This window comes from Selaginella moellendorffii, unplaced genomic scaffold (genome assembly GCF_000143415.4).
Source record: "Selaginella moellendorffii unplaced genomic scaffold, v1.0 SELMOscaffold_17, whole genome shotgun sequence".
Lineage (NCBI taxonomy): Eukaryota > Viridiplantae > Streptophyta > Lycopodiopsida > Selaginellales > Selaginellaceae > Selaginella > Selaginella moellendorffii.
In genome coordinates, this window is record NW_003314278.1 from 1,783,165 (window position 1) to 1,807,531 (window position 24,367).

General features: G+C 46.7%; 5 protein-coding genes and 1 non-coding gene across 9 annotated transcripts; 3 read left to right on the top strand and 3 right to left on the bottom strand.

Annotated features, from left to right (window-relative positions):
- Positions 1–3,421: 3,421 nt before the first annotated feature.
- On the top strand, positions 3,422–10,028 carry LOC9640273 (peptidyl-prolyl cis-trans isomerase FKBP20-2, chloroplastic). Its single transcript, XM_024676340.1, has 5 exons — positions 3,422–3,515; positions 3,682–3,733; positions 4,257–4,353; positions 5,188–5,206; positions 9,344–10,028. Exons 1-5 carry the CDS (start codon positions 3,422–3,424, stop codon positions 10,000–10,002), a joined length of 921 nt encoding a protein of 306 aa, XP_024532108.1. The 3' UTR covers positions 10,003–10,028.
- LOC112346812 (F-box/kelch-repeat protein At1g67480-like) lies at positions 6,181–9,220 on the bottom strand. Its single transcript, XM_024676549.1, has one exon. It carries the CDS (start codon positions 9,159–9,161, stop codon positions 8,085–8,087), a length of 1,077 nt encoding a protein of 358 aa, XP_024532317.1. The 5' UTR covers positions 9,162–9,220; the 3' UTR covers positions 6,181–8,084.
- A 17-nt stretch (positions 10,029–10,045) lies between the features above and the next one.
- On the top strand, positions 10,046–16,418 carry LOC9639998 (pentatricopeptide repeat-containing protein At4g02750). The gene is made up of 2 exons (XM_002971494.2): positions 10,046–11,641; positions 16,248–16,418. Exons 1-2 carry the CDS (start codon positions 10,046–10,048, stop codon positions 16,416–16,418), a joined length of 1,767 nt encoding a protein of 588 aa, XP_002971540.2.
- Positions 16,419–16,827: 409 nt separating this feature from the next.
- TRNAT-CGU lies at positions 16,828–16,899 on the bottom strand. Its single transcript has one exon. It is a non-coding gene; the product is annotated as a tRNA-Thr (tRNA).
- A 795-nt stretch (positions 16,900–17,694) lies between these two features.
- Positions 17,695–20,967, top strand: LOC9639999 (cleavage and polyadenylation specificity factor subunit 2). Of its 4 annotated transcripts, none has more exons than XM_024676536.1 (18): positions 17,695–17,874; positions 17,919–18,087; positions 18,159–18,255; positions 18,314–18,440; positions 18,501–18,616; positions 18,674–18,768; positions 18,817–18,968; positions 19,020–19,077; positions 19,126–19,233; positions 19,286–19,520; positions 19,577–19,902; positions 19,964–20,062; positions 20,114–20,245; positions 20,302–20,346; positions 20,394–20,561; positions 20,613–20,666; positions 20,717–20,816; positions 20,868–20,967. In XM_024676536.1, exons 1-17 carry the CDS (start codon positions 17,726–17,728, stop codon positions 20,807–20,809), a joined length of 2,223 nt encoding a protein of 740 aa, XP_024532304.1. In that variant the 5' UTR covers positions 17,695–17,725; the 3' UTR covers positions 20,810–20,816; positions 20,868–20,967. The 4 variants fall into 4 exon arrangements, 3 of the variants coding, with proteins under 3 accessions (XP_024532304.1, XP_024532305.1, XP_024532306.1); XM_024676537.1 differs by having other exon boundaries at positions 20,717–20,811; XR_002992589.1 differs by lacking the exons at positions 20,613–20,666; positions 20,717–20,816; positions 20,868–20,967 and having other exon boundaries at positions 19,577–19,764; positions 19,822–19,902; positions 20,114–20,346; positions 20,394–20,445.
- LOC9640000 lies at positions 20,659–22,530 on the bottom strand. Its single transcript, XM_002971702.2, has 5 exons — positions 22,489–22,530; positions 22,261–22,398; positions 21,432–22,190; positions 20,986–21,360; positions 20,659–20,918 (listed from the first exon to the last, which is right to left on the bottom strand). The coding sequence occupies exons 1-5, from the start codon at positions 22,528–22,530 to the stop codon at positions 20,850–20,852; spliced, it is 1,383 nt and encodes a 460-aa protein (XP_002971748.2). The 3' UTR covers positions 20,659–20,849.
- Between the last annotated feature and the right edge of the window lie 1,837 nt (positions 22,531–24,367).

Below are 24,367 nucleotides of genomic sequence, written 5' to 3' on the forward strand. Positions count from 1 at the left end.
TAGCAGCAGCGCTATGGTGATGAAGCCAAGAGCTACATCACGCTCCTTAAGTGACAGGTTCGTGAGACCCCATCAAAGCTTGGATTTCACCAGCATCAAGTCCTCCTCATACTCAACTTCGCTGGTCGATCCAGATGATCCCGATGACGCGGCTACAAGGGCCGCAAGTGCCACCACTAGCAAGAGCTTAATCATCCTGCAAGAGACGGAAACAAAATCTCGAACGGAAAGCGACTTTCCCGTTCTCCGTGACCATTATAAACAAGGATTTTTGTCAGTTTCGGCATGAGTCTCGGTGGCAGCTTCCCGTTTCCTTGAGGTGCACAAGAGCTTGTTTGCATCTTTCGAGATGGACTGACAGTTTGCTTGCTTAGATCCACTTCGTCGTACTATAGAAGTTAGAAGGTACTTACTTGCTCTAGTACCACGTTTGTTGCTGATTGAACTTGCTTGGAAAATAGCTCCATATCAGAGATTCTGGAGTGGGATGATGGCATTCCAAATACAGGTGTTGGTTCCATTCGGCCCAAATTTCATGAATACGATTAAACTTTGCTCTGAGTTTTTTCTTATAGCAAAACAGGTGTCACGCATGCAAGACTCGTTCCGCCACCATTCGTCCAGCCAGCACCGCGAGCATGCAGATCGTGACCGTGATGATCAGAAGGTACACTGCCATTTTTTGCCCGAGGCCTCCGGAGGCTCGGGAGTAGAAGCTGCTTCGGACGTGCGGTGCCGGTGCTACTGCCGGGAGCTCGCTTCGTGTCTGTGTCTTTCTTTGCTGTCGACTTGGAGCCGGGGGTTTCGCATCAGAGACGATGTCAACCTTCGGCATTCTCACCTCGTGGTTGAGTCCGATAAGTGCTGTCGGTGCGCAAGAGAGGCTGACGAAGTATATGAGCGGTTACCATTGGGTGAAAACCGCCATCCCCACAACAGCCATCACCCGGTCGCGACTGCAGAGATATGGTCACGTTCCTTACTCCGGCATCAAGTTCCCTTCTTGCTCATCGTGTCCTCGTGTTTCTCACTAACAATTTTCTCGAGTTGACGCCTGCGTGAGGAACATTGATGTAGTACTTCTCAGCGTTATACGGCAAATAGCTGACAAACCTGAAAGCAGCAAGGCGAGGCTCCGGTAGCCTGCATGAGAGCCACAAGTTGGCGAACAAAGTCCCCAGCGCCTGGTTCCAGACCTCGCTTGACGCGGTTCCAGCACAGGAGATTCCCACGCGCCATAACGAACGTGAGCGTTGTATGACTCCGACAAAAGGGAAACGATTTTTGGAGTCTAAAAGAAAAAGTTAGACAACATCGTATGCTAGAGAAAGGATGAATCTTACCTGAGCAGGATCAATGCTCTTCGGACATCGTCACTCGCGTCCGAAACGGCAAAATGCAGCAGACGGCGGATAGCACTGTTGTTAGACGTGCCTCTATACTCCAGAGCCAAGGCGTACATGCCACCATAACGAAGAATAGGATCCCGATCCCTTGTCATCTGCTGGATCAAAGTATCTGCTTCTTCTTAACGACAACCAGCGCTATTCCAAGAGCCAACTCCCTTATAATCTTTTCGTGTTGTGTATCGTGAGCATTTCTCCAGCTTTATCGCTGGCGCTTCCAACCATCCATGAGCAGACCCATAGCAATCCCTGCGGCCTCGCCAGCGACGGCATATGTTTTATGTCTTCGTAGATTTCAGCGTCGGCAGTGCCCAGTGCGGCTAGTCCTAGTCCAAGGCAAGATCATCTGAATCACAAGCACCAAGACATTCACATACGTCTTCCTAAGAATGAAGCTTACCTCATTGTTTGTCTTTCTCAAGTTTTCTAGTAAGAACGACTTGATTCCTTCACCGTGGTTAGCATGTATTAGCCCTAAGGCCACCTTCCGAGTATGGACTTCCCCACCAGTCCCACCATCTTGAGGAAGATATGGAGCAATTAAAGAGCGGCCCTGCTGTAAATGACTCTGCGAACAACACCAGTTCAGTTGGTGGCCTGACTTGGCCAATCCTAGCAATGTGCTCCTTCAATCAGCCGCAGCATTAACAACAAAAATAAACGCTCACCCCCATGCACCAAAGCTATAGTAGAGCTGTGACAAACACTGTTTCTCGTTTCAACTGATTGCTTGATAGTCTTCAGAATAAGGAGGTTGGACCTGAAAAATCAGCAGGCATAAGAATCGAGAACACTGACAATGGTTCTTACTTGTCACGGCTGTATAAAAACTGGAAAGTGAGATGAATAAGCGTTTCTCCAGAAAGAATGCCCTTCAATTTCCCCGCTTCATATCATTCTATCTCACAGTCTGTGTCTCTCAATGATCCTCAGACTGTCGCTAATATCCCTTGACAAGCTAGGGAAACAAGGTAATAATGCTTTCGTTAACTTTGATTCTGAAGTTCTTACTCGATCGAAGCACTTTTGGCTTACCAGATCGCCTTCGATTTGTTTGAAAACAAGAGCCAGCTCTTCCTACTGAATGTGAGGGACCGTCGCCAGAGGCTCGGGCTGGAAATAGTTCAGGCGGCGGCAACAATACGAAAGCTACAGAACAAATCGGAATGATGGACGTTTTAACAAGTGCAAACTCCGTAGAAGGAGACAACGTTGAGGACTCCCAGGATATCATTTATGTCGGCAGGATTAAACGGATAACCTAGTCAAAAGAAAAGAACAGAAAATAATAAGAATTATAGAAGCTAAGCACTACGCAAGCATTCCCAGCACATTCTCACTCTTCTGGGAGTTTGGCAAGCCTTTGCGATTCTAATGCCATGCCGATTGCCTGCCCATACTTTCTCTTCTGCATGCACCTAAGACGACACAAGGTAAAAGAATTGACCAAAATTGCAGCAATGTGAGCTCATCCTTTCCACGATTGGGTCAATGTCCCCATCTGGTGTTTTCCGATGAGCGATAAGCACAAAAGAGTCAAACACCATCCCTGGAAGAACGAAAAATAGAAATGCCATACCCACGAGAGTTCTGACAGAGTGCGAATCTTCCAGAACAGAGAGTTCGAATGAGCTCGAGATAGGAAATAAAAATCAAGATACAAATAGAAAACAGCACATTCCTGTGTTAGAAAATTTTCGAAGCTAGTAGAAAAATTCGCTCACCTCAAGAGCAGCGAGCTCTCTCCGCTCGAAATACTCGTAGGAGCTCTCGCTGCGGGCAAAGGATTTGTGAGAGATCTAAACGATAGTGGAAATGCAAATAAAGGAGTTAGTGTAGCTGCCGCGACCGTAAGAGGAGCAAGAACGATATGCCCGCGAGCCCGTGCGCTGTCCGGCCACGACTCGATGCCTTGCAAGGTCGATATGGACGGCTTCTTTTTTTTATTGCGCAGGCAGTAGCGGCAGAAGGAGCAAAAGAAGAAGCGAGTAGCGAGAGCTCGGATGATAACGACGATGGCGCGACCGAGAGCCGATGAGGTTTCTCTCACAATTTTTTTTTCTTTCTTCGGCTTCTCCAAAGTGGGGAGAGCAAGTGTTTGGAGCTCAGGTAATCTTAGAAGTTTTCTATTTCTTCTTTTTTCTCTCCTTCTCGTGCTAACTTCGTGAGTCTATCAAATGGCTATCAGGCCTCCAGAACGTCGCTTACTAGCGAGGATGACGGTACATCTTTTCCAAGTGTAAGCTAGTCAGTCTCTCTATGTTCTTGCGTCCAGGGGAAGAGTTTCTGGATGCTGCCGCTGTTTCTCCACGGAAAATCGAGCCCAGGTCTTCAAAAGTAAGCTTTTGTTTGGCGAGTTTCTCACTGACTCCTTGAACAGTGGCTTAGTCTTCGAATAAGCGCCCCCAGCGAGTAGCCTGCTCACTGCTTTGCGAAATCTTGTTCTCTCTTTGAAGCTGTGCTCTATTTCTTCCAGGGTGGCGGACTAGATCCGGTTTATCGTTGTTATGGATAGACGTTACTCCTCAGGCTTCAGGTCTGATTCTACTTCTCGGTTAAAGAAAAACTATTGAGAGCAATTGGACCACCCACATAGAGTGTTTCTCTCAATCAAGGTGAAAATCTTTTCCCCTTGATCCAGCCCGACGCGTTGCTTGCAGAAGTCGGGGCCTGAGGATTATATTTTCATCTTGGCACGGTGTTTACTGGATAGGAAGCTCCCTCCTTTTCTCTCTTCAATCTAAGACTGCATCGCGCTTCTTGCCAACTCTTTAACCGTGCCGAGGATCGCACACTCGCTTGCAAGGTCTCCAAAACTGGTTTCAACACTTGCGAGTTTGCATGATCCAGAGTTAGCAAAGAGCTCGTGAACGGTGCCCGCCACCAAAGGATACAGCTGCTCCAGAGGGAAATAGCCTTTGAGCTCTTGTCAATGACGAACAATGAGGTATTGCTGCAAATTTAAAAAGGGAAAAACGAAAGAACTGGCCACAGAATTTTTCGCGTTCTTCCAGCTTGATCTTCGCATTGGAAGTTACGATCTAAGAGAAAATGTGGATATTGTCCAGCTCTATTACCATATGGAGCTGGTCTGAGATATGTTTAGGATGGCTTTTCCGTGTGGATATTCTGTGAACTTTCGCCAGGTTTTGGGCGTCTTTCATTCTTCTCTTAGGTTTTGAAGAGAAACCGCAAGGAGAAAAGTTTGTCAGGAAGAAAAGTATATATATATTGTGTGTGTGTGTGTGTATGTACGCAATTAAATAAACTTTTGACATAAAGCTTATACATGGTCAGAAAGAAGAATTAAATTTGTTTTGGTAATAATTAGGATGGCAATTAATTTAGAAGCATATTTGAAGAGAAAGAATTTGGGAAATTTATTTATGTAAAGAATAAATTATTTTATCTATTTTCATAGTTAAGCTTCTTTATTTAAGAGAGCTAGTTTTTCTAGATTCTTTATGTATTACAAGAACGAGAATAATGGTTTTTTTTGCTTGCCAATTAGGCAAATTAGGAGTTTAAGAATATTCTTTGAATATTCTCTTCCTATCTAGATTAAATCTTATAACAGATTGTTTTGTAATGTAGTCAAATTCCAATAATCAAATGTGAATTTCTAATAGCAAGCTCAACAAACCATCTCGCAATAAGTATTTTATAAATTGTGAATGTTTTTTCCCTTTTAGTTTTTCCACTTTATTCAGGTGATTGTACTCTTTGGAAGAAGATTAATGGATGAGAACCACTACTACCAGTAATAACAACAAAATGTGAGGAAGAAAGGGCAAAGAGTAGTACGTCTTGAATGGTTTTATGCTTCTCATCCTACCATACCTAATTAGAGTCTATGTCCATTAGAACTTGGGCATGCAATGCAATATTTGCCATCAGAAAAGGTCTGGGACATTCAGACAGGTATGCACCTAATGCTTCCCTTGTTGTGAAGTTCTTGAGGGTGGTTTGGGTGGTTGACGAGAGTATGCCCTTCTGACACTCTAATGCTGGGCAACATTATGTCATGTCTACCTGGATGCATATCATGATGTTTAAAAAAGGATATCATAGTTAACTACTTTAGGGAGCAATTGAAAGAAGGTTAAAGTATTTACAATTGTCTGTGTGCATGTTGTGCATACTTGATAGAAGTAATCAAGTTGTGTTTCACACTTGAACGTAAAAAGGTTTCAGCATATAAGTTGCCCAATTTGAAACTTACTTGTGGCCTGATGTGGTTGCACCGCGAACATTTATTATAGCTTCAAGGCTCACAATGCATAGGTTCCAAACTCTGCAAATTCTATGGCTTGCCCTCATGCCTCTGGGATTGTTTCATTGCTGAAAGCATATCATCTCAAGTGGAGTCTTGCCGCTATCAATCTACCTTGGTTACAACTGGTAAGAATGACTTGCACTCTTGGATCTAATAGTTTAGAATTCTAGAGCCTTTGTTGGTGGTGGGCTTAATAAGAACAACTGATTATGGAGATGGACATGTTAGTCCCAATGCTGCAGCTCATCCAGACATGTCAAACTATATTGGACTTTTGTGTGGGCTATGGCCAGAAAGTTGCACCCAAAGAATTGTATTGTTCAACCAAGCCATCTCAATTGGTCTTGTTAATTTCACTGGATTAATGATGAATGTTGGGCACAGTAAGTTGTGTACTGTGAATGTTGAAGCGCCACATAGAATCAACGTGGCGGTCAAGCCGAGAGAATTGAGGTTTGACTTGGTCAAGTAAAGACCTATCTGAAACGGGTCACTGACTTGGAAGGACACCTATTGCAATCTTGTTTTCAAATAAGTAACGCTCTTGCACCAACAGAGAAAGATAGTCATCTTTTTCTCACGAGGGTCAATATGTTCCTTTCTCTTGTGATCTTCCTTTCAACTTCTCCATTCTGTGCTTGATAGCGGCGCTCTCCTCCCGCTCACCGGCCTCAACCAGGATGTTTGCGAGCATCACATACGTCGACCAATTCCGAGGCTCCAGCGCAAATGCCCGCTCTGCAACTCGCCTCGCGCGCCTAACGTCCTTGTGAGTGGAGCACGCTGCTAGCAGCGCGATCCACAGCACTGCCACTCTCACCGGCAACTCCTCCACAAACTTCTCCACGTCGTCAAGCTTCCCGCACCGTCCCAGAGCGTCCACAACGCAGCCGTAGTGCTCCGGACGGGGAAGAATCTCGTAGTGCACCGCAAGATCATTGGGAAGCTCTCGAGCAGTCCTCCGTGACTGCACGAAGACAAGACGCTCACAAAAGCGATGCTGTCTGGAGCGACGCCTTCCAGCTGCATTATCGCGAAGAGTGACAGGGTCATCTCCAGATCCCCGGCTTGGGCGTGAGCCGAGACGATGTACGTCCAGGAAATCACGTTCTTGCTCGCCATCTTTTCGAAGATTTCCCGAACGCTCTCTACTCTCCCAAGCTTGGAGTACATGGTCATGAGCGAGTGGCACAGGGCTTCGTTGGAAGCAAACTCGCTCGCTTCAATCAGTCTGTAAGTGGCGATTCCTTGGGCAAGATCTTTCTCGCCAGAGCAAGCAAGAACGACGCAGAGGAGAGTTACGTGGTCCGGCTCTACGTCAATCCTTTTGAAGAGCTCCATCGCCTCGTGTAAGTGGCCCCCTTGGACGTAAACCGTGAGCATGCAGTTCCAGGAGTTGCGATTCTTGTGTTGGATCGTGTCAAACACTGCTCTTGATTCTTCCAGAGCCCCGCCTTTTCCATACATGAGCATTTGCTACGACTGTGTTACTCTCGAATCCCCTCGAGACGACGATCCTGTGAACTTTTCTGCCTTGCTCCAGCGATGCCATGCTCGAGCAAGCGTCGAGAGCGCTCACGCAAGCAACCGCATCGGGTTCGAGGCCTCCATGAGCGAGCAACCTCTCGAAAATCTCCATCGCTTCTCTGCCATGGCCATGGGCATAGCTCGATATCAGCGTCGTCCAGGTGACGAGGTTCTTTTGCGGCATTCTCTCGAAGACTAGCCTGGAATCTCTCAAGCTCCCACACTTCTCATACATTGTGATCACCTCTGTGCCAACTATAACGTTTGATTCCAGGCCCAGAGCTGTGATCCTTGCGTGGAACTTTCTAGCTTGCGGGAGAAGCCTTCGAACCGTGAAGGAAGCAAGAACAGTGACGCAAGTCACCGGCGATGGCTTCACACCATCGAGCTCCATTCGTCTAAACAGCAACAACGCCTCGGCAAAATGCCCATTCTATGGAAACGCTGCGATCATGATATTCCACGAGAAAAGATCTCTGTTCCAGATGCCAGCAAACACCTTATATGCTAGACCAAGCTCGCCAAGCTTCCGATATGCCTGTAGTATCATGTCTCCCACGAACTGGTCTTCCGCGCAGCCGGGATGCCTCGCGGAAACAAAGCCGTGCACGCGACGAACTTGTGCTAGATTATTCTCTTGTACGCACCACTTGAGAAGGGACACAAAGCCTCTCGACACTGCCGTGTTAATGCTGATCTCCCCTGCTTGCTCGATCACGGCACCACGGCTCGCGGGAGATCTCCATACTTTCCCTTCCACCCATCCACATCGGTCTCCAAGAACTTGGCATTGTCACCAATCACCGATGCCGCTGCCGTGTGGAGCCACTCGCGGAGCACTCGAATTCGCCGCAAGCTCATCTAGCAGGATCGATCTATCCCATGACCACGGAGCCAGCTCTAAACCAAGAACTTCCCAGGAACAATCCGTGGCAAACGAGATCCTCCCCAATCACGCAAGAGAGATCACCAGCGCCCAGGACGAAGATCTCATCCCGGAGCCCAAATGCCCGCTGTGAGTGGACATTGAAAGCCGGAGACGAGGAAGACGAAGATGGCTTGCGCTGGATGCTCCCGGCAAGAACCCATTCCCCATCCACGAACTTGTAGAGGCAATCCGAGGCTGTCAAGCTGTAAATCCCGCTGGAAGTAGCGACGAGTTCTCCATGATCCATGGCGCTCATCCCAGAAGAATCGCGGTGCCAGGAATCGCTACCAGGATCATAGACCAGCACCTCGCAACGCGTGGAAGAGAACACCCGGACGTAAAGCTTACCCTGGAACACCACCTCGCAGTCAACCCGGTCGAGGTGGTTGTACGGCATGGTTGACCGCTGCGTCCACGTGTCGGTCGCAACGTCATAGGACTCGGTCGCGGGGACAAAGTCACCGTCGTGGTCGCAGCCCCCCGCGACGTAGACCGTACCATTCACTGTCGCCATGGCGAACTGCGACCGCGCGACAGTTGGCGGCGATCCCGCCCGCCACTTGTTCTTGGTGGAATCGAAGATCCGGGTGTGGTTCTCCACGCTCGATCGGCGAGAGCTCGTCCTGGATTCCAGCGCGACGAGGAGAGCGCCCACCGCCGCGGTCTTGAATGTGGCGAATCCTCCTCCGCCCACATCGCCGATTTCTAGCCCCGTGGGCAGTGGAGGATCTGGAAGAGGCGCTTTGAGCAACAAGGATTTGGAGGCGAGATTGTAAATGCAGTAGGAGTTGTGGCCATTTTCCATGAGGATCACGACGAGCCAGGCATCGGCGATGCCAGATTTCCTTCTTACCGCGAAGAAATCCTCACTCTCGAGCGTCTTCCTCCAAGTTCTTGACACCGATCGCATGCTGCGGTGGTAGATCCTGGGGACCTTGGCGAGGCAGTGGCGCGCGACATCGTTTGGAAGCCCCGAAATGAGAGATCTCTTGAGTTCTAAGCCTAGGTACCTCTTGTTTCCCATTGATCTTCCAAGGAATCATGGGCGATCGCTTAAGAACACCGTGAAGAACTTTCGGTGGGAAATACCAATTAAACATGGGACACGTTGCTGGAGATATTTTATCCCTCGTTTCAAAACTGGACACGTATGGTCTCTTTTCGCGGATTTTCAGCATTGTGACACGTGTATTAGGGCTGTTTTAGGTATGGTTGCTTTATCCTTTCTTCCCTCTGGCGCCACTATCCTCCCTCCATCGCCACTCCCGCGCAGGAATTTCCTCGCCCTAGGGTGCCCGCTGCTGGTAGCGATCGGCAGCGCTGGCAATGCCGCCCAAGCGGTGATCAAATCCAAGGCCGCGGCCCAGGAAGAGAAGCTGCTGGAATCAAACCAGCGGATCCAGCAGATGAATGGCGTGCCTCCGGATTTCCCGAGCTTCGTCCGTCAGGGATTCAAGGTCAAGGTTGTGGCGAGCCCCAAGTATGTGACCACGAGTACCGGATTGATCTACCTCGATCTGGAGCAGGGGAGCGGCGATTGCCCCAGCGATGGCCAGCAAGTGATCTTCAACTACATTGGCTACAACGAGGCCGGGAGGAGGATCGACAGTAGCTACCAGAAGGGGCAGCCATCCAAGACGCGATTGGGCGATGGTGGATTGGTTCCTGGGTTTGAGGAAGGGATCAAGAGCATGAGGCCTGGCGGGAAGCGAAGAATTGTCGTCCCTCCCGAGCTGGGTCCTCCAGTCGGCCCCTCGACGTTCTTTAGCTCCAAGCAGTTCGAGATCTTCGACGTGGAGCTCGTCCAGGTGAAGGATTGCGTGAGAAAGACAGTGGGATTCTTCTCGGCTCTTAGCTGTGACTGAAAACAAACGAATTTTTTGTTCATGGATCGATCTCACTCGTCTCATGTGTGATGTTCCTGGCCTCGTGAGGCTACTGAAATCTTGCTGCGGTGATTTCGCCAGGGCGCGCGAGCTCCATTTGCGTGTCTTGGGCGATGAGCGCTTGCGATCCAACGTAAGAATCAGGAATGTTTTAATCGATGTGTATGGGAAATGCGGGAGAATCGACGAGGCTAGAGAGGTTTTCGATGGATTGGAAGAACGAGATGTTTGCTCGTGGAACTCGATTGTCACAGCATATGCCACAAATGGGCATCTTGACATGGCAAGAGATTTCTTTGAGAGAACACCAGGCCGAGACGTGGTATCTTGGAATGGTATCACAAAAGCGTGCAGCCACCATGGCCTGGTCGATCAAGCGCGAATTTGGTACGACAGGACACCCTGGCAAAATGTGGTGTCGTGGACAGCCATGCTGGCAGCATATACCGCGTCAGGGCATCTGGACGAGGCAAGAAGTATATTTGACAACATGCGTCAGCACGACCTGGTGTCGTGGACTGCCATGCTGGCAGCCTACGCTGGCAATGGTCGCGTTCGTGATGCGTGGAACTTTTTTATCAGGATGCCTGAAAGAAATCTGGTCGCGTGGAACGCTATTGTGCAAACATTTGCCCAAAATGGGCATTTTTCTAAGGCGGTGGAGACGTGGGAGTCCATGCCTGACTTGAGCGCTCTTTCATGGACAATTATGATATCCGCGTATGGGAATCAAGGCTTGGTGGACTTAGCTAAGCGTGTTTTTGACAAAATGCCGTGCAAGGACATTGTGGCCTTGACGTCCGTAATCACGGTTTACGCCCAGAACTGGGATCTGGAGCACACGGAATATGTTTTTGCAAAGATGCCCTGTTGGGATTCAGTTGCGTGGACGGCCATGATTCAGGCATACTCTCAGAATGGAAAGCCTGAGATGGCAAAGGCTACGTTTGACACTATGCCCAAACGAACTGCTTTTTCATGGAATTGCCTCATTTCTGCGAGTGCCATGTACGGGCATTTGCGTCATGCTTGTGTAACTTTTGATAAAATGCCTGTTCACGACAAAGTTTCATGGACGACTATGGTTTCTGGATTTACGCAAAATGGCCAGCTTGAGGAGGCTCTGGAGGGTTTTAATCGAATGCCCAAGCGGGATCTATACACTTGGAATTCGATCATCCAGGCACTCGCCCAGAATGGCGACTTGAAAACCACACTGGAGCTCGTTGGGTCAATGCTCCTTGAAGGAGTGAAGCCGAGCTACATCACCTACGTGAGCGTGCTCACGGCTTGCAATCACGAAGGCGTGGTTAACTCGGCAAGGGAGCACTTTGGAATCATGCTTGAAGCTCATGGCATTTTGCCGGTGATCAAGCACTTCCACTGTTTGATAGATGTGCTGGGACGAGCAAGACGGCTACAACAAGCCGAGGAGCTGCTCTACAGCATGCCCTTTGCAGCCGATGAGGTTGCCTGGACTACTTTGCTGGGGGCTTGTGCCGTCCATGGTGAAATTGAGCAAGGGGAACGAGCAGCGAGGAATGCTCTTAGGCTAAATCCTTGCAGCGATGTTGCCTTCACGTTGCTATCGAATGTGCATGTCATTGCACACAGCCTGGTATAGTTCTACATTTTACAGAGGATACCATCTATCGCACGCGTGCCAGGCCGAGAGGCTGTGGAACGAACTTCTTCTGCTCACGATCAAAGAAGGCAGGAAATTCATGGTTGGAAAGCTTGCATTCTAACTAAGCATATCCTGAGTTTAACCTGTGGATTTGCTGAACGAGACAAGATATACATCATAACTAAGCAAAGGTTCTCATCTTTCATTTGCTCAAAGTAGAACCCCAAAAATTAGAAGCTATCTCTATGCAAATTGAGAAAACATCCGTGGGTGGTAAAAATGCCATAGTAGAAAAAGAAGGTGAGTGCAAAACTAGCTAGGGCCCTGAAAATAAAGGAAGCAAGGCAAGGACAAATGAGAAGCTGCTGTGATCAAAGGTTTGGCTGCGAGAAGATGTCTTGCCAGAACTGTCCTCCGAGTTTTCTTTAGAATACATCATGTCTGACAAAACTGTTTTCATTGTTGTTTTCATTTACACTGATTCAGAGTGTTTGCAGATCAAATTGTTATAGAAGATACACATAATATTGAGTGAATGGCTTGCTATGCTCTTATCGTCCGTGCAAGCACATCATGAATCACTCAATACTGATATTATTATCCCCATCATCCAACCACAAGCAAACTAGTCGGCTTCAAAACAGCTCTAAATATCTAAAGCTCAGTTTCAGCTGTAAAAATCTTCGCATGAGAATGGAAGCTCTTGTAGCTCACAATTATTCTAGTCATCTCAAGCCTTAAAATGTTGTGGCCACTCTCAGCAGTAGAGCCAGCATCCGTTCTCTAACAAAGACGATCATGGTCAAGATAGGAAGAATGATCAACCATCGATATCGGTTGATCACAAGGAGAAATAAGACAAGAAAGAAAAGTTCCAGATGTTGGTTATAATGGATATTAGACAGCCTGCTTCAAGTAAAGCAATGAAAACATGAGATCGTAGTTGTCATAGCTAGTGGCCACCTTCATGATGAGGCGTTTTGGCTTAGATCTCGTAAAAAGAACTATCTCGGCACTCCAGAACTCTCCCCGGTGTGCCTTCTCATTGTCGCAAGAATTCTTTTGCCAAGGCCTCTGGCGGGATAGCCTGAAGTGTCCCAAGCCTCACACGCTCACATTCTCCGGATCAAATTTCTGCTATGATTGAGTCCCTTTGAACGACTTACATTTCGTCCAATCTTGAGACTTAAGTATGACAGCTAATGGATGCCAGGAAACTCGTCAGCACCAAGAGTGTCCTCTTTCTTGAGCTGAGCACAATTACCAAATACTTTGCGAAATTCTGCCCATAGCTATAGGTTGTGATCCCAACACACAAATGTGGAGTGCAGGATGACAAATGTCATCATCTTTCATAGCTCTCCTTTAAAACTCATGGCGCGAGAGAACTCCAAGATTGATCCCGAGCTGCCGCCAACTACTCAGAATTCTTTGCTGCTATGTGGAATCCATATTGTGCTGGTTTAAAACCACACCACCTTTGCTAGACAATCGTCTTGTGTTGCCCAGCCAAGAAGTAGTGGCTAATTCCATTTGCTAAATGTCAATTTGGCGCTAAAAGATTGCAATGATCTTACTAATGCAGGTTCCCAATGAGGAAGTCTAGATGATCACTGTTGTGATTTTGGGTTTAATTTGCAGAAACCAATTACTTAGATTTAGCAAATTATGATTTCTGTTAGAAAAAACAGATTTACAACACAACTTGGATTAAAAGAGACGAGTTACCACCCGAATATAATAATAGCCTTCTCAAGGTAACCGTGTTTGCTTCTATCAGGGACGACATTTAAACTTCCAATGAAACATTGTGTATGCTGAATCCAGCTTTCATTGATCACGATGGAAGAGGCCAAGACTGTTTTCTCGGCCATGGCGCAACGCTGGGAGCCATAATCGCGGTGCCACACTGGACAAGTTCCGCACATGGATAAAATCACATTCATCACTACTCTGGAGGCGAGTTAGACAGGCTGATACAAAGATTGGGATCTGCAACACGAATAGTGAGTTTACTTTGAACACAATGAATATGTGTAGTTTATTGTAGAGTGTTTTGTCTTTTCTTCCGTAGAATCTGAGCTGTGCAGCTTGTTAAAGAGAGTCTTGAATATAATTTAACATGGTATCAAGAGGCATATGTGTCCCTTCTTGTCTTTTTATTTATTCGAGATGTTTTTGATGAATTATAGTGTTCTCATATCCTTCTAGATATGGATTACTTATAATTGGAATTGTCATGTTTGGTTTCAAACCTTTCAAATATCGCAAGGAAGGAAGTCGCAAATATCTTCTTCCATTCTTACCGCATTCTTGTATCCGTGCTCCTTGTTGGATTTGTCAAGCTTTTCGAATTAGAATTGTCAAGCTTTGTTGAGCTCTTTCACTTGGAACTGTCTAGCTTTGTCGAATTACTTTTTGAGCTTTTCGAATTGGAATTGTCAAACTTTGACAGAATTATTTTCGAGCATTATCGGATAATTTTATTGAGCTTTTCAAATTGGAATTGTTGAGCTTCGTCTGACTAGATGTCAAACATTTTTCAAATTAAGTTTGTCAGAAGATCTCTTATCAGTAGCAATGGAGTTGTAATTTGGTATTTTCACTATGGGAAACATTTTAGATTCAAGCTTTATTGTTAAATTACTTTTGTCATATATTTTTACTTAATTTTTTTCTTGGTAAAACTTTGAACTTGCCAAACTTTGAACAATTTAACTAGAATATCTAAATATATTTTAGGATATTTTTCAATCTAACAGCTTTTTCTAATTTATTTATAATCGGTATTTAATAATAATTTTCTTAGTTAAACTAATACAAATTAACTTTAAAGTCTGTGTTTATGTTTTAACTATTACTTCCTAATTAGATTTTTATGAATCATCCTTAGAACATAAGAAATAGTACCCTACAAAGATTCAATTACCACTATTTGGCACCCAAAATCTTTTAAATACTGTAATGTATAAATCAATCAGGAGCTTATATCGTGAGCCCTATATATTTCTATTTTTAATTATATGAAAATTACTCAAAAAATTTACATTTGTAAGAGATTGGGTAATAAGTGTTTTCCTTACCCAAGTCAAAAATATTTATTAATTATTGTGGTGAGTATGTCATCTTTTGACTGCTTTCTATATCTGTAAAAAGATAATTCAAGCAGATAAGAACGTAAGACACCACCATAATGCCAAGGAAATGTAAAAACTAACAATATTTGAGATCACCATTTTTACAAGTAAATAAAAAAGTGACAACATTTGGGTTGTTTTTTACTTTTATGCCCTAGAATTAAACTATGCAAAACATAAATGCCAAATTAAATTATTTTTGGTTTGCTTAAACAAACCTGTAGGAATATACCTAGAATATCCTTGGATATTCTAGGATATTCTACCATCTAAAGGTTTTAGATTAATCATTATTAAACAAACCAAGTGTTGTTACATGCAATGCATAGAAAATTATTAATATTGCATGCTAAAGCCCTCAAACCATTATGATCAAACTTATAGTTCCATTTATCGTGGCTCCTACCCCAAGGATAGGGGTTCTTGCACAAAAATGTTATTTTTACTAGAAAAGAAACACAACTTGTGTTTAAAAGCCTAAATTGGGAGCCACATAAGGTGGAGGGTGTACTTATAATTTGATATTCTTACACTAAACTTTTAGTTTCAAACTAATAATGTAAAAGTATTAGGAATATATAATAAGTTTACTATTTTATAAAATCCAAAATAAGGAACCTATTTTGGAAAGATCAACTCAGAACGATCTCATCTAGATCTCAAGGATCCATAAAAAATAAGTGCCTTTATGATCTATTGGATTTGTCACGAAAATTCTGCTTGCTAAGGAGTTTGTTCCAATTAGAAGCTAAGCGCTCATGGACAGCTGGCCAGATCAGTGTGAGACACAGAAAGGGTGCCACATGGTAATGGTTTTGCTAATTGGATGTCACAACAAGGGATGTCCATCTAGTGAGGAATTTAATACAATGTGATCAAAATCAATGACAGTCAACATAATTTTTATATTGACTCTTAACATCATGGTTTTGGAACAGGGGTTAGTTAATTATTGCTGTAATTCTATAGAAAAATAATAATGTTCATGAAATTTATAAAGTTATAGATTAACATTAAAGCTTAAAGTGCCCCAAAGGACCATCTTGCAAGAAACCACAGCAGTGCTGCAATATCACCTTTAGAATCTTCAACATAATCAATCGATTACTGGTTGGAAGTTAATTAAGATGATTTATACTGCTATTAAGGCATGTAATCTAGCATCTTCATGGTTTCGCCAGCGTTAATCAAAGGGATTGATTTAAAGTATCTAAAAACTACCAAAATTTTGTGGAAGAACTCAAAATGCTAATTTTAATACAACAGCGTTCTCTTTGAGGAACGCAATCAAAATCGCCACTGTTAATCTAGAGAAAGAAATTTGCTCTTGAAAGTTTTCTTTGGACTAAGCTGGATTTGCTAGCTTACAAACAGATCAGTACGAACACAGGAAATCACTCTAGAGAAAAAATCCATTTGCTTGAGAAATGTCGTGTGTATAGTTTTTGTTTGCCTCGCAGGTCGGAAACACGATCGTTTACTCAAAGTACGCCGGCACTGAGATCCAGTTCAATGGTGCTGACCACATCCTCCTCAAGGAGGACGACGTGATTGGGCTGCTATCCACCGAGGACATCAAAGATCTCAAGCCTGTGAATGAACCCAATCTTATTTGTCCTAGTAGATATTAGGTTAATATATGATGTCCATACTAGTAGACTAGAGCCAATTCCCTGCAATGTGGAATCACCTTTAGTGCATATTGCCCAGCAAATGCTAGTACAAAAATCAATAATTTTATACAATTTTTTTCTTTTGATATTTTTATATGTATATATATATACACACAATAGGCAGGGATTTTGAAGCTTTTCCCTTTTCCCAAGTTTGAGACAAGAGTTTTTAGCGGCTCTGGAGCGAAATGCTGAGTGCTAGCTGGCGGAGCCTTGGAAGAATGTCACCCATTTTCAGTGCTTCTGTGATGGCCTCAAGTAGAAAGAGTGGAACTACGGACATATATATGTATATAAAGTGGATCAACCGGTGGAAAGACTGAACCGGCCATGAAAAAACAAAAACAGAGCTAGGAAATATCAAACTAGCTCCCAGCGAGGTTCGAACTCGCGACCTTTCGCTTACGAAGCGAACGCACTACCACTATGCTATGGAAGCCAAGTCGGTGACAAACGTCAGAGTAAAACCCATATATCCGCTCACGTGTCAATCCTAGCCACGTCATCACACCTCTCCGCCAATGGTCGTGCTGCATCCCCGCCCAGGGCTGATTCACCCCCCATTCGGGGGACGGCAGACGATGGACTGTTGCGACAGCGACGATGACTGCTGCGACATAGTGCCACACCACCACGGGCACCACGGGCACCACCACGGGCACCACCACCACCACCACAGCCACAGCCCCCGCGTCCACATCTCCTCGGCCCACTGCTCACCGCGCTCCTGCTCCCCGGTGCGCGTCCGCGTGGGCGACGATACCACGGTGCTCTACTCGGGTGGCAGCCACTGCCACCGCCCCTCCTTCTACCACCACCACCACCACGACTCCCTCACGCTCCACATCGACGATTCGCCGCCGTGCACGCCCCGGATCTCCGTGCGCGCCCGGAGCTGCTCGCCCGAGAGGGTGACGCTGAGCATCACGCCGCGATCTTGCCCCTTTTGCCCCTCGTGGCAGCGCTACTGCCGCTGGTGCCCGATCTGCCGCTGGTGCCCGTACTGCCACCACGGCTGCCCTCGCTATTGCGGCTATTGCCGCCTGTGGTGAAGCAAAGCAATGCCGCCACCCCGCTCTCCCATGCCTGACACTTCGATGCTGCGATTGAGGAGCCACTGAAGCTAACCAACGCCATAGCCTCAGCAAGAAACTCGCGCTTACAATGTTCTTCTAAAGACTCTTATAAAAGACCTCTTCATTTCAAATTTTTAGGGTTCTTGGGTAGGGCTCTCTCTCTCTCTCTCTCTCTCTCTTCTTGCAGGAATGGGGACGAGCGTCCAGCTGACCCCGCTCGCCGGCGCTCACTCCGAGGGGCCGCTCTGCTACCTCCTCCAGGTCGACGATTTCAGATTCTTGCTGGATTGCGGCTGGAACGATGTCTTCGATGTCTCTCTCCTCCAGCCCCTCGTCAGGTATTGGATTCTCGGCTTTTCTTGATTGACCATTGATATTTCAGTGTCGCTCCCACGATCGATGCTGTTCTTCTCTCCCATTCTGACACGCTGCATCTCGGAGCGCTACCCTACGCGATCGCGAAGCTGGGACTCAATGCGACCGTCTATTGCACGCATCCCATCCGGTCCATGGGCCATATGCAAATGTATGATCATTGCCTCTCGCGAACTGTGAGTTTTGTTCTTTCCGCTCAGCTCGTGGATGGACTGAAATAATGTATGGATTTCTTCTTTTCTTACAGGCTGTGTCGCATTTTGATCTCTTCAGCCTGGATGATGTAGACACTGCCTTCTCGAACACCTGTCCTCTCAAGTACTCTCAACATTTTCCTCTTCAAGGTAATCCCCGAGAAGAAAACTAGAAGAAATTTAAGGTTTTAGTTTTTCTCTAGTGCAGGCAAGGGGCAAGGCATTACCATCACACCGTTTCCAGCAGCCAGACTTTTAGGCGGAACTATCTGGAAAATCACTAAGGACACGGAAGACATCATATATGCTGTCGATTTCAACCATCGCAAAGAAAGGTTTCAGTTTTAGATTTGTTCATTTCCTGAGGCCTAGAATCTGAGGGCATGCTAACGCAGGCATTTAAATGCAACGGTTTTAGAGTCCTTCACTAGGCCTGCAGTGCTTATTACGGATGCTTACAATGCTCTCAATTCTCAGCCTGTGCGCCGGCAACGAGATCAAGAATTTCTGGGTACGTCTTTCTTGGCTTTTTGTGAGCCATAGAGTTCTCTCCTGTTTTGTGATGCAGATATTATCTTGAGGACTCTACGCTCCTCTGGAAATGTTCTTTTGCCTGTCGAACCGTCTGGTCGGGTATTAGAGATTATTTTGTACCTGGACCAGGTATGCTCTCAAAACTAAGTTTACTTTGTAAGCGTCCTTTGCATGCAGCATTGGAGCCAGCACCGAATAAACGTACCCCTCGTTTTTCTTACGTATGTGGTCGGCAGCGTAACTGACTTTGTTAAGAGCTCGCTTGAATGGATGAATGATGCTATAGGAAAAGCATTCGAACAGAATCGTGAGAATCCATTCGCACTAAGGTGAGTGATCCGTTTTAACTGCATATTCTTATTTTTCATATTTACTTTCAGATCCGTGAAATTGTGCACCTCACGAAAACAGCTTGACGAGCTTCCTCCAGGACCCAGGGTAACGTTTTCTCGAAACTAAATCGTGAATACTCAATTATTGGTTCAGGTTGTTCTTGCATCCATGGCGAGCTTGGAAACAGGATTTGCGAAAGAATTGTTTTTGGAGTGGGCTGTAGATCCTAAAAATCTTGTACTTTTTACGGAACGGGCTCAGGTAGTCGTTATTCTCTCCTATTTGCGAAAAGTTCATCGTTAAATTTTGGTAGGTTGGAACACTAGCGCGTCAGCTACAAGTGGAGCCTCCGCCAAAGATTGTGAAAATCACCATCAGCAAGAAAGTCCTTCTTGTCGGTGAGGAGCTGGAGGCTTACGAGCGTGAGCAGTCGCGGCTCAGAGAGGAAGCAAGGAACGCAGCTTCTCAACAGGAACCAGTCCAGCCAGCTTCTTCAAGCGACGACCTGATGCCATCGGCTCCGGACGAGTCAAGTACACCATCAGAAGGTGATGAGTTTGTCAGTTTTCTCTTGGCTTAAGACGATAGTCCTTGTTCATTCCAGGGAAACAGCAAGCGGTCACTGTTCATCATGATATTTTCATAGATGGTTTCACGGTTCCGGCTGACACCGTAGCACCCATGTTCCCGGTTTATGACGATAGCAACGAACGTGACGAGTATGGGGAAATTATTAACCCTGATGACTTTGTGATTAAAGAAGAGTTTATGGACTACTCCCAAACTCAGGCTGTAAGTGATGTTCTTAGTGCATCTAAAACTGGTTTTAACGATTTGTTTTTTTTACAGAATGCAAATAATATAAAGCTAGAGACAGAAGGAGACACCTCTGCAGAAAAGCCGTCGAAAGTCGTCACGACTGATACAGCGGTATTTCTAGTACTCAGAAATTACTGAGTATTTTCTAAAATATCTCTCTTGTGATGTTTAGGTGGTCCCACTGTGTGCGCTGACATTCATGGATTTTGAGGGCCGAGCCGATGGACGATCGATCAAGTCGATATTGGCCCATGTAGCTCCCTTGAAGCTGGCAAGTGTAGCCTTCTCCTTTATCTTCATTTGCTGATTTGGAGGAGATCAGGTTTTGATCCATGGATCCGCGGAATCTACCGAACACTTGAAGCAGCACTGCCTCAAAAATGTCTGTCCGTTCGTCTACACTCCACGGGTTGGTGAAAATATGAACGTCACTTCCGATCTCAATGCGTATAAGGTGCGATGAGAGTTTGAGACCCGTGTGTGAATGACTCCGTCCTTGTTCCTGTTTAGCTGAGGCTGACGGAGCGTATAATGAGCAGCGTCCTCTTCAGAAAGGTAAAACGTGGCATAGATTTGGAGTTTCAGCATTGTGCACGTTTCAGCTTGGAGATTACGAGCTAGCGTGGGTTGATGGAGAAATCGGACAGAATGAGGAGGACTTACTCCCACTTTTGCCTCTGGACGGAACGCCACCTCCACACAAGACCGTCTTTGTTGGGGATTTGCGCCTTGCTGATTTCAAGCAGCTATTAGCCACCAAAGGCATCCAGGTTTGTTCTGCTGCCCTGGTTAGATGTTTGACCTCTGCTTCACATGCGCAGGCAGAATTTGCCGGTGGTGTTCTCCGTTGCGCTGACAACATAGCCGTTCGCAAGGTAGGTAGTTCCGAACTTTGTAAATCCGGAAACTAAGTTGCTCTGCCCAGAGTGGAGGACAGCAACTCGTAATCGAGGGATCTTTGTCTGACGACTACTACAAAGTCCGGGAGCTGCTCTACTCACAATACCACATAGTGTGAATGTAAAGTAAGTACCTTTCGAGACACTGGGGTGATCACATTAGTTTGCTGTGAACAGCTTCTTGGCCAGAGTTTCGTGGAGGGCTTGTCGGGACAAGAGGTTTTCCATCTGCAAACAAGGAACCAATCAGCACAGGAACTTAAGATATCATATCCGGGGGCGTTGACTCACTCACCTTGGTGTTGTGGTGAACGGTCAAGCTGAGGACCGAGCTCACTTCGGGCTTCCAGTCGATGGAATCCAGCTCCAGACCGAGCTCCTGGAGGCAACTCAGCATCCTGACCAGGTCGTGATCCGGTCTCTTGACGTCGAAGCTGAGGTGAATTGCCGATCGCGCGGCGCGGGAGTCGTCATTATTGTCGAGCTCCTCCGTGAGCATGCTGGTGGGATTCGTTGCGGCTGGGGACAAGGACTCCACCTCTTGGTCGCCGGTGCCGCCGTTCAAGTTGGAGGTGAAGCTCGGGCTGCTCTGCTCTTGGAGCTCCGCGATCTGGCACCGGAGTTGCTTGATGTAGTCGATGGTGGCCTGGAGGACCGCGAGCTTGTTGGCCTGTCCAGTGCCACGTTCAGGGAGTGGAAATGAAAGTTGAAGCAAGTTTTCTTGTTTTAAAATGCTCATACCTTCTTCAAGGTCCCTTGTGGGATGAATTTCTTGAGCGTGGCCAGGTGCTCGGATTCCTTGGACCGCCGGGACCGCTCGGCCAGCATGTGGTTGTACGAGGCGGGAGTTTGCGCTGGAGCTCGCGGATTTGATTGGAATTGGATTAGGGGTTGGTGTTGGAGATCTTGAGCTTGAGCTACTTGAGAAGATGGCGCCTGTATTTCTAGTTGCTGCTGTTGGTGCTGCTGCTGGAGAGTTACATCTTCGGGGGCAGCCGAGGAGGAGGAAGCGCGAGATTGGAGCTGCTCCCTTTCGTGAACTTGCCGATAGAGATCCAGAATGGAGCACGCCATCGACTTCTTCCTGCAACCATGGCCATGAGTATGAGCGGTGCTTTCGATCCCAGGACTCCAGTATTGGAAGGCCTTGCCCGGATGGATTTCTACTTGTTCCACCGGTACCGCTTCCTCCTTGACCGCCATCACGGGCAGCGGCTGTTCGAAGTGCTGCTGCTGGAAACCCGCACCACGGCCCGTTTCCAGGGGAAAATCCACACGAGACAGCCCCTGAACCACGATGCTGTCGTGATCAAACAACTGAAACGCCTCGGTCCCGTCGAAGCTCCGGCTAAGTTGCTGAATGTGGGCTTGGAGCTCGTGATCGTCGTTGGGCTCCAGGAAGCCGCCGCCGCTGCTGGCCCCCGCGGAGCTCAGGCTGAAAGCAGACTCATGGCCCGTCGCTGCCCCTGGAAAGCTCCACGCCTCGGGATCGTACAAGGCCTGGGATGGGAAGCACAGATTTGTGAGGAAGCAAAGGAGAACAAACTCTTGCTCCAAGGAGAGAACATACCTCCATCTCCATGGCCTTTGCCGCTCCCTCGCTGCTGGTTACTTGTTCCAGGTCGGTCTCATCAGAGTTCTTAAGGGAAGAGATGGCAGAAAATCTGCGAACTAAGGCGAGATACTCTTGCTCCTCCACTTTGTTCGGCTGTTGCAGAGGATATCAATCTTTGGCCCCGATTTATTCAGCGGCTCCCCCGCATATTCCCCGAATACAACACGTGGGTTAAATGTGCACCTTCTCTGCTCGACACTGAGCTGTTAAACCGCCCTTTGACATCGCGGTTTCGGAGCGTAATCTAATCTAGCTTATGGCGAGGAAGGTGGTGAGGCAGCTTCCCAAGTGCCGCACGTTTTGGAAGCTTGCAAAGACCCCTCCTTTCCGCCTTTAGTCGAAGCCCACGCGAAGCCGCGGCGTGGAACGTCGAAGCTTTTGCGACATTGCCTGCTGCGCGGCCTGTCAAAACCACTTTCTTCACTAATCCCAAATACACGCAATCCTGTGTTCTGTGTGAGTTGTGTGTGATCAGGTCAGCATCTGGTTCTGGGCCACACCTACAAGGAACAATCAGCCACCATTTGTCAATTGATTGGAAGGGGGGCCACCCTAGCTCCTACAGTTGGGTCATTTTCCTGTTGAACACTTGGCTCGGCTTGCTTTTGGAATCACAGATCCTTTGGATTACGTAACTCTCACGTAATATATGGTGGTGGCTCTTGATTTTCAGGAACCATTGGGGATACAAATTAGGCCATTTTCCTCCAGTGCTAACAAGTGTCTTGTTCCTATTCTCTCTCTCTCTCTCTCTCTCTCTCTCTGTGTCTCTCTGTCTCTGTCTGTGGTTGTGGTTTATGCAAAGGACATTGTGTAATAAGTCGCAGCGAACATATGGTCTGTAACAAACTTAATGTTTCTGGAATACTAAATCAAACCCCTGGCCGTGATCTAGCGTGGATTAGAAAAGCATAGAATTGTATGAAACCGCGTTCAAGGCTTGTTCGGTGTTTATGTTGTGCCTGATCCAGTCCAGACGTATTCTACACGTACTGCTAGTCCAATTCCAGTTTGCTACGGCATAAAGTTACGTAGTAACCGTAATAAAATGCGACCCCTTGCACGTGGCCTTTCATATTATCTCTAGCTCGAAACAAAGACAGTGTGAGGGAGTTCAAGTCAATTTTCTAGTTATATTTGCATATGATCCTATATGATGTGGAATAGCGTGGTGCAATAGACACATTAGTTCATGGAATGTTCTAACATTACAAAAGTCATAGAACGTGTTCGCAATGCTCTGGGTATACATATCCATAAAGATCCCCGACTAGTGATCCTGCGATGGTCCATCGCAAGCTCGATCCCGTCGCCTGCTTGTCCCTCTTTCTCGCTCTTGGGCTTGCCACTCCAGGAATCAAGAAGGACACTACCTCCGCTGCCATCCTCCCGGCCGTCAACCGCCTCTTCCTCCGCATAAGTTGATGATTGATTCAATATGTCGAAGAGTTCTGTGAAACTGTTATTGCTGTGCAGTTGTCTACATCAATCCGGAACCCCCTGGTACATCTGCAGTGTAAGATTCTTTCTCTTTAGCGTTTCTGGTCTGATGATCGTGAGTTCACCGTGACCGTGACCGCAGTTTTCAGGTCGCCGCCAGGTGGTAAGGCTGAATGAACCAACAATCAATGTGTCTGCGTGTGTTTGGCATTTGGTTTCACAGGTCAAAGAGGCTTCGATTGCTCGCAATGCGTCGATTGCTGTTTCGCCTTCTATTGCATAATCCACGGTGAAGTTTGTGAGCATGTTAACGGTCTGTAATGCTCTTTTCATTGCTTGCATGGTTGATAAAATCTGCTTCCTCTGTCCAGTGCTTGAAGAATGCCACCAGAACTGCCCCTTCGAATGTGTAATCTAACATTCTCGTAAAGACTCTGTAGAAAATCTTCCATCGCAGCCAGCATGGTCTTAAAAATATCCAAAGATCCTCCCTTACATTGCACTCTCGTAAATCCCAGCAACATTGTCATGGCTCGAGAACGCTCAAGTCTCGTCTCTGGGATTTCCAAGAGACGACGAGAATTCCAGTCAGCGCGTGAAAGTCTGTCTCCCTCACCTTGCG

Bases quoted from the DNA above. Each gene is read 5' to 3' on its own strand.
- LOC9640273 (XM_024676340.1), top strand. From the start codon at position 3,422: ATGGCGCGACCGAGAGCCGATGAGGTTTCTCTCACAATTTTTTTTTCT. The intron at 3,516-3,681 runs GTAATCTTAGAA...TCTTGCGTCCAG, and splicing joins AGCAAGTGTTTGGAGCTCAG to GGGAAGAGTTTCTGGATGCT. The intron at 3,734-4,256 runs GTCTTCAAAAGT...TGCATGATCCAG, and splicing joins CCACGGAAAATCGAGCCCAG to AGTTAGCAAAGAGCTCGTGA.
- LOC112346812 (XM_024676549.1), bottom strand. From the start codon at position 9,161: ATGGGAAACAAGAGGTACCTAGGCTTAGAACTCAAGAGATCTCTCATT.
- LOC9639998 (XM_002971494.2), top strand. From the start codon at position 10,046: ATGTGTGATGTTCCTGGCCTCGTGAGGCTACTGAAATCTTGCTGCGGT. The intron at 11,642-16,247 runs GTATAGTTCTAC...TTTGCCTCGCAG, and splicing joins ATGTCATTGCACACAGCCTG to GTCGGAAACACGATCGTTTA.
- LOC9639999 (XM_024676536.1), top strand. From the start codon at position 17,726: ATGGGGACGAGCGTCCAGCTGACCCCGCTCGCCGGCGCTCACTCCGAG. The intron at 18,256-18,313 runs GTAATCCCCGAG...TCTCTAGTGCAG, and splicing joins TCAACATTTTCCTCTTCAAG to GCAAGGGGCAAGGCATTACC. The intron at 20,562-20,612 runs GTTTGTTCTGCT...TCACATGCGCAG, and splicing joins TAGCCACCAAAGGCATCCAG to GCAGAATTTGCCGGTGGTGT.
- LOC9640000 (XM_002971702.2), bottom strand. From the start codon at position 22,530: ATGTCAAAGGGCGGTTTAACAGCTCAGTGTCGAGCAGAGAAG. The intron at 22,399-22,488 runs GTGCACATTTAA...CCTCTGCAACAG, and splicing joins CTCAGTGTCGAGCAGAGAAG to CCGAACAAAGTGGAGGAGCA. The intron at 20,919-20,985 runs GTGAGTGAGTCA...CCTTGTTTGCAG, and splicing joins CCGTTCACCACAACACCAAG to ATGGAAAACCTCTTGTCCCG.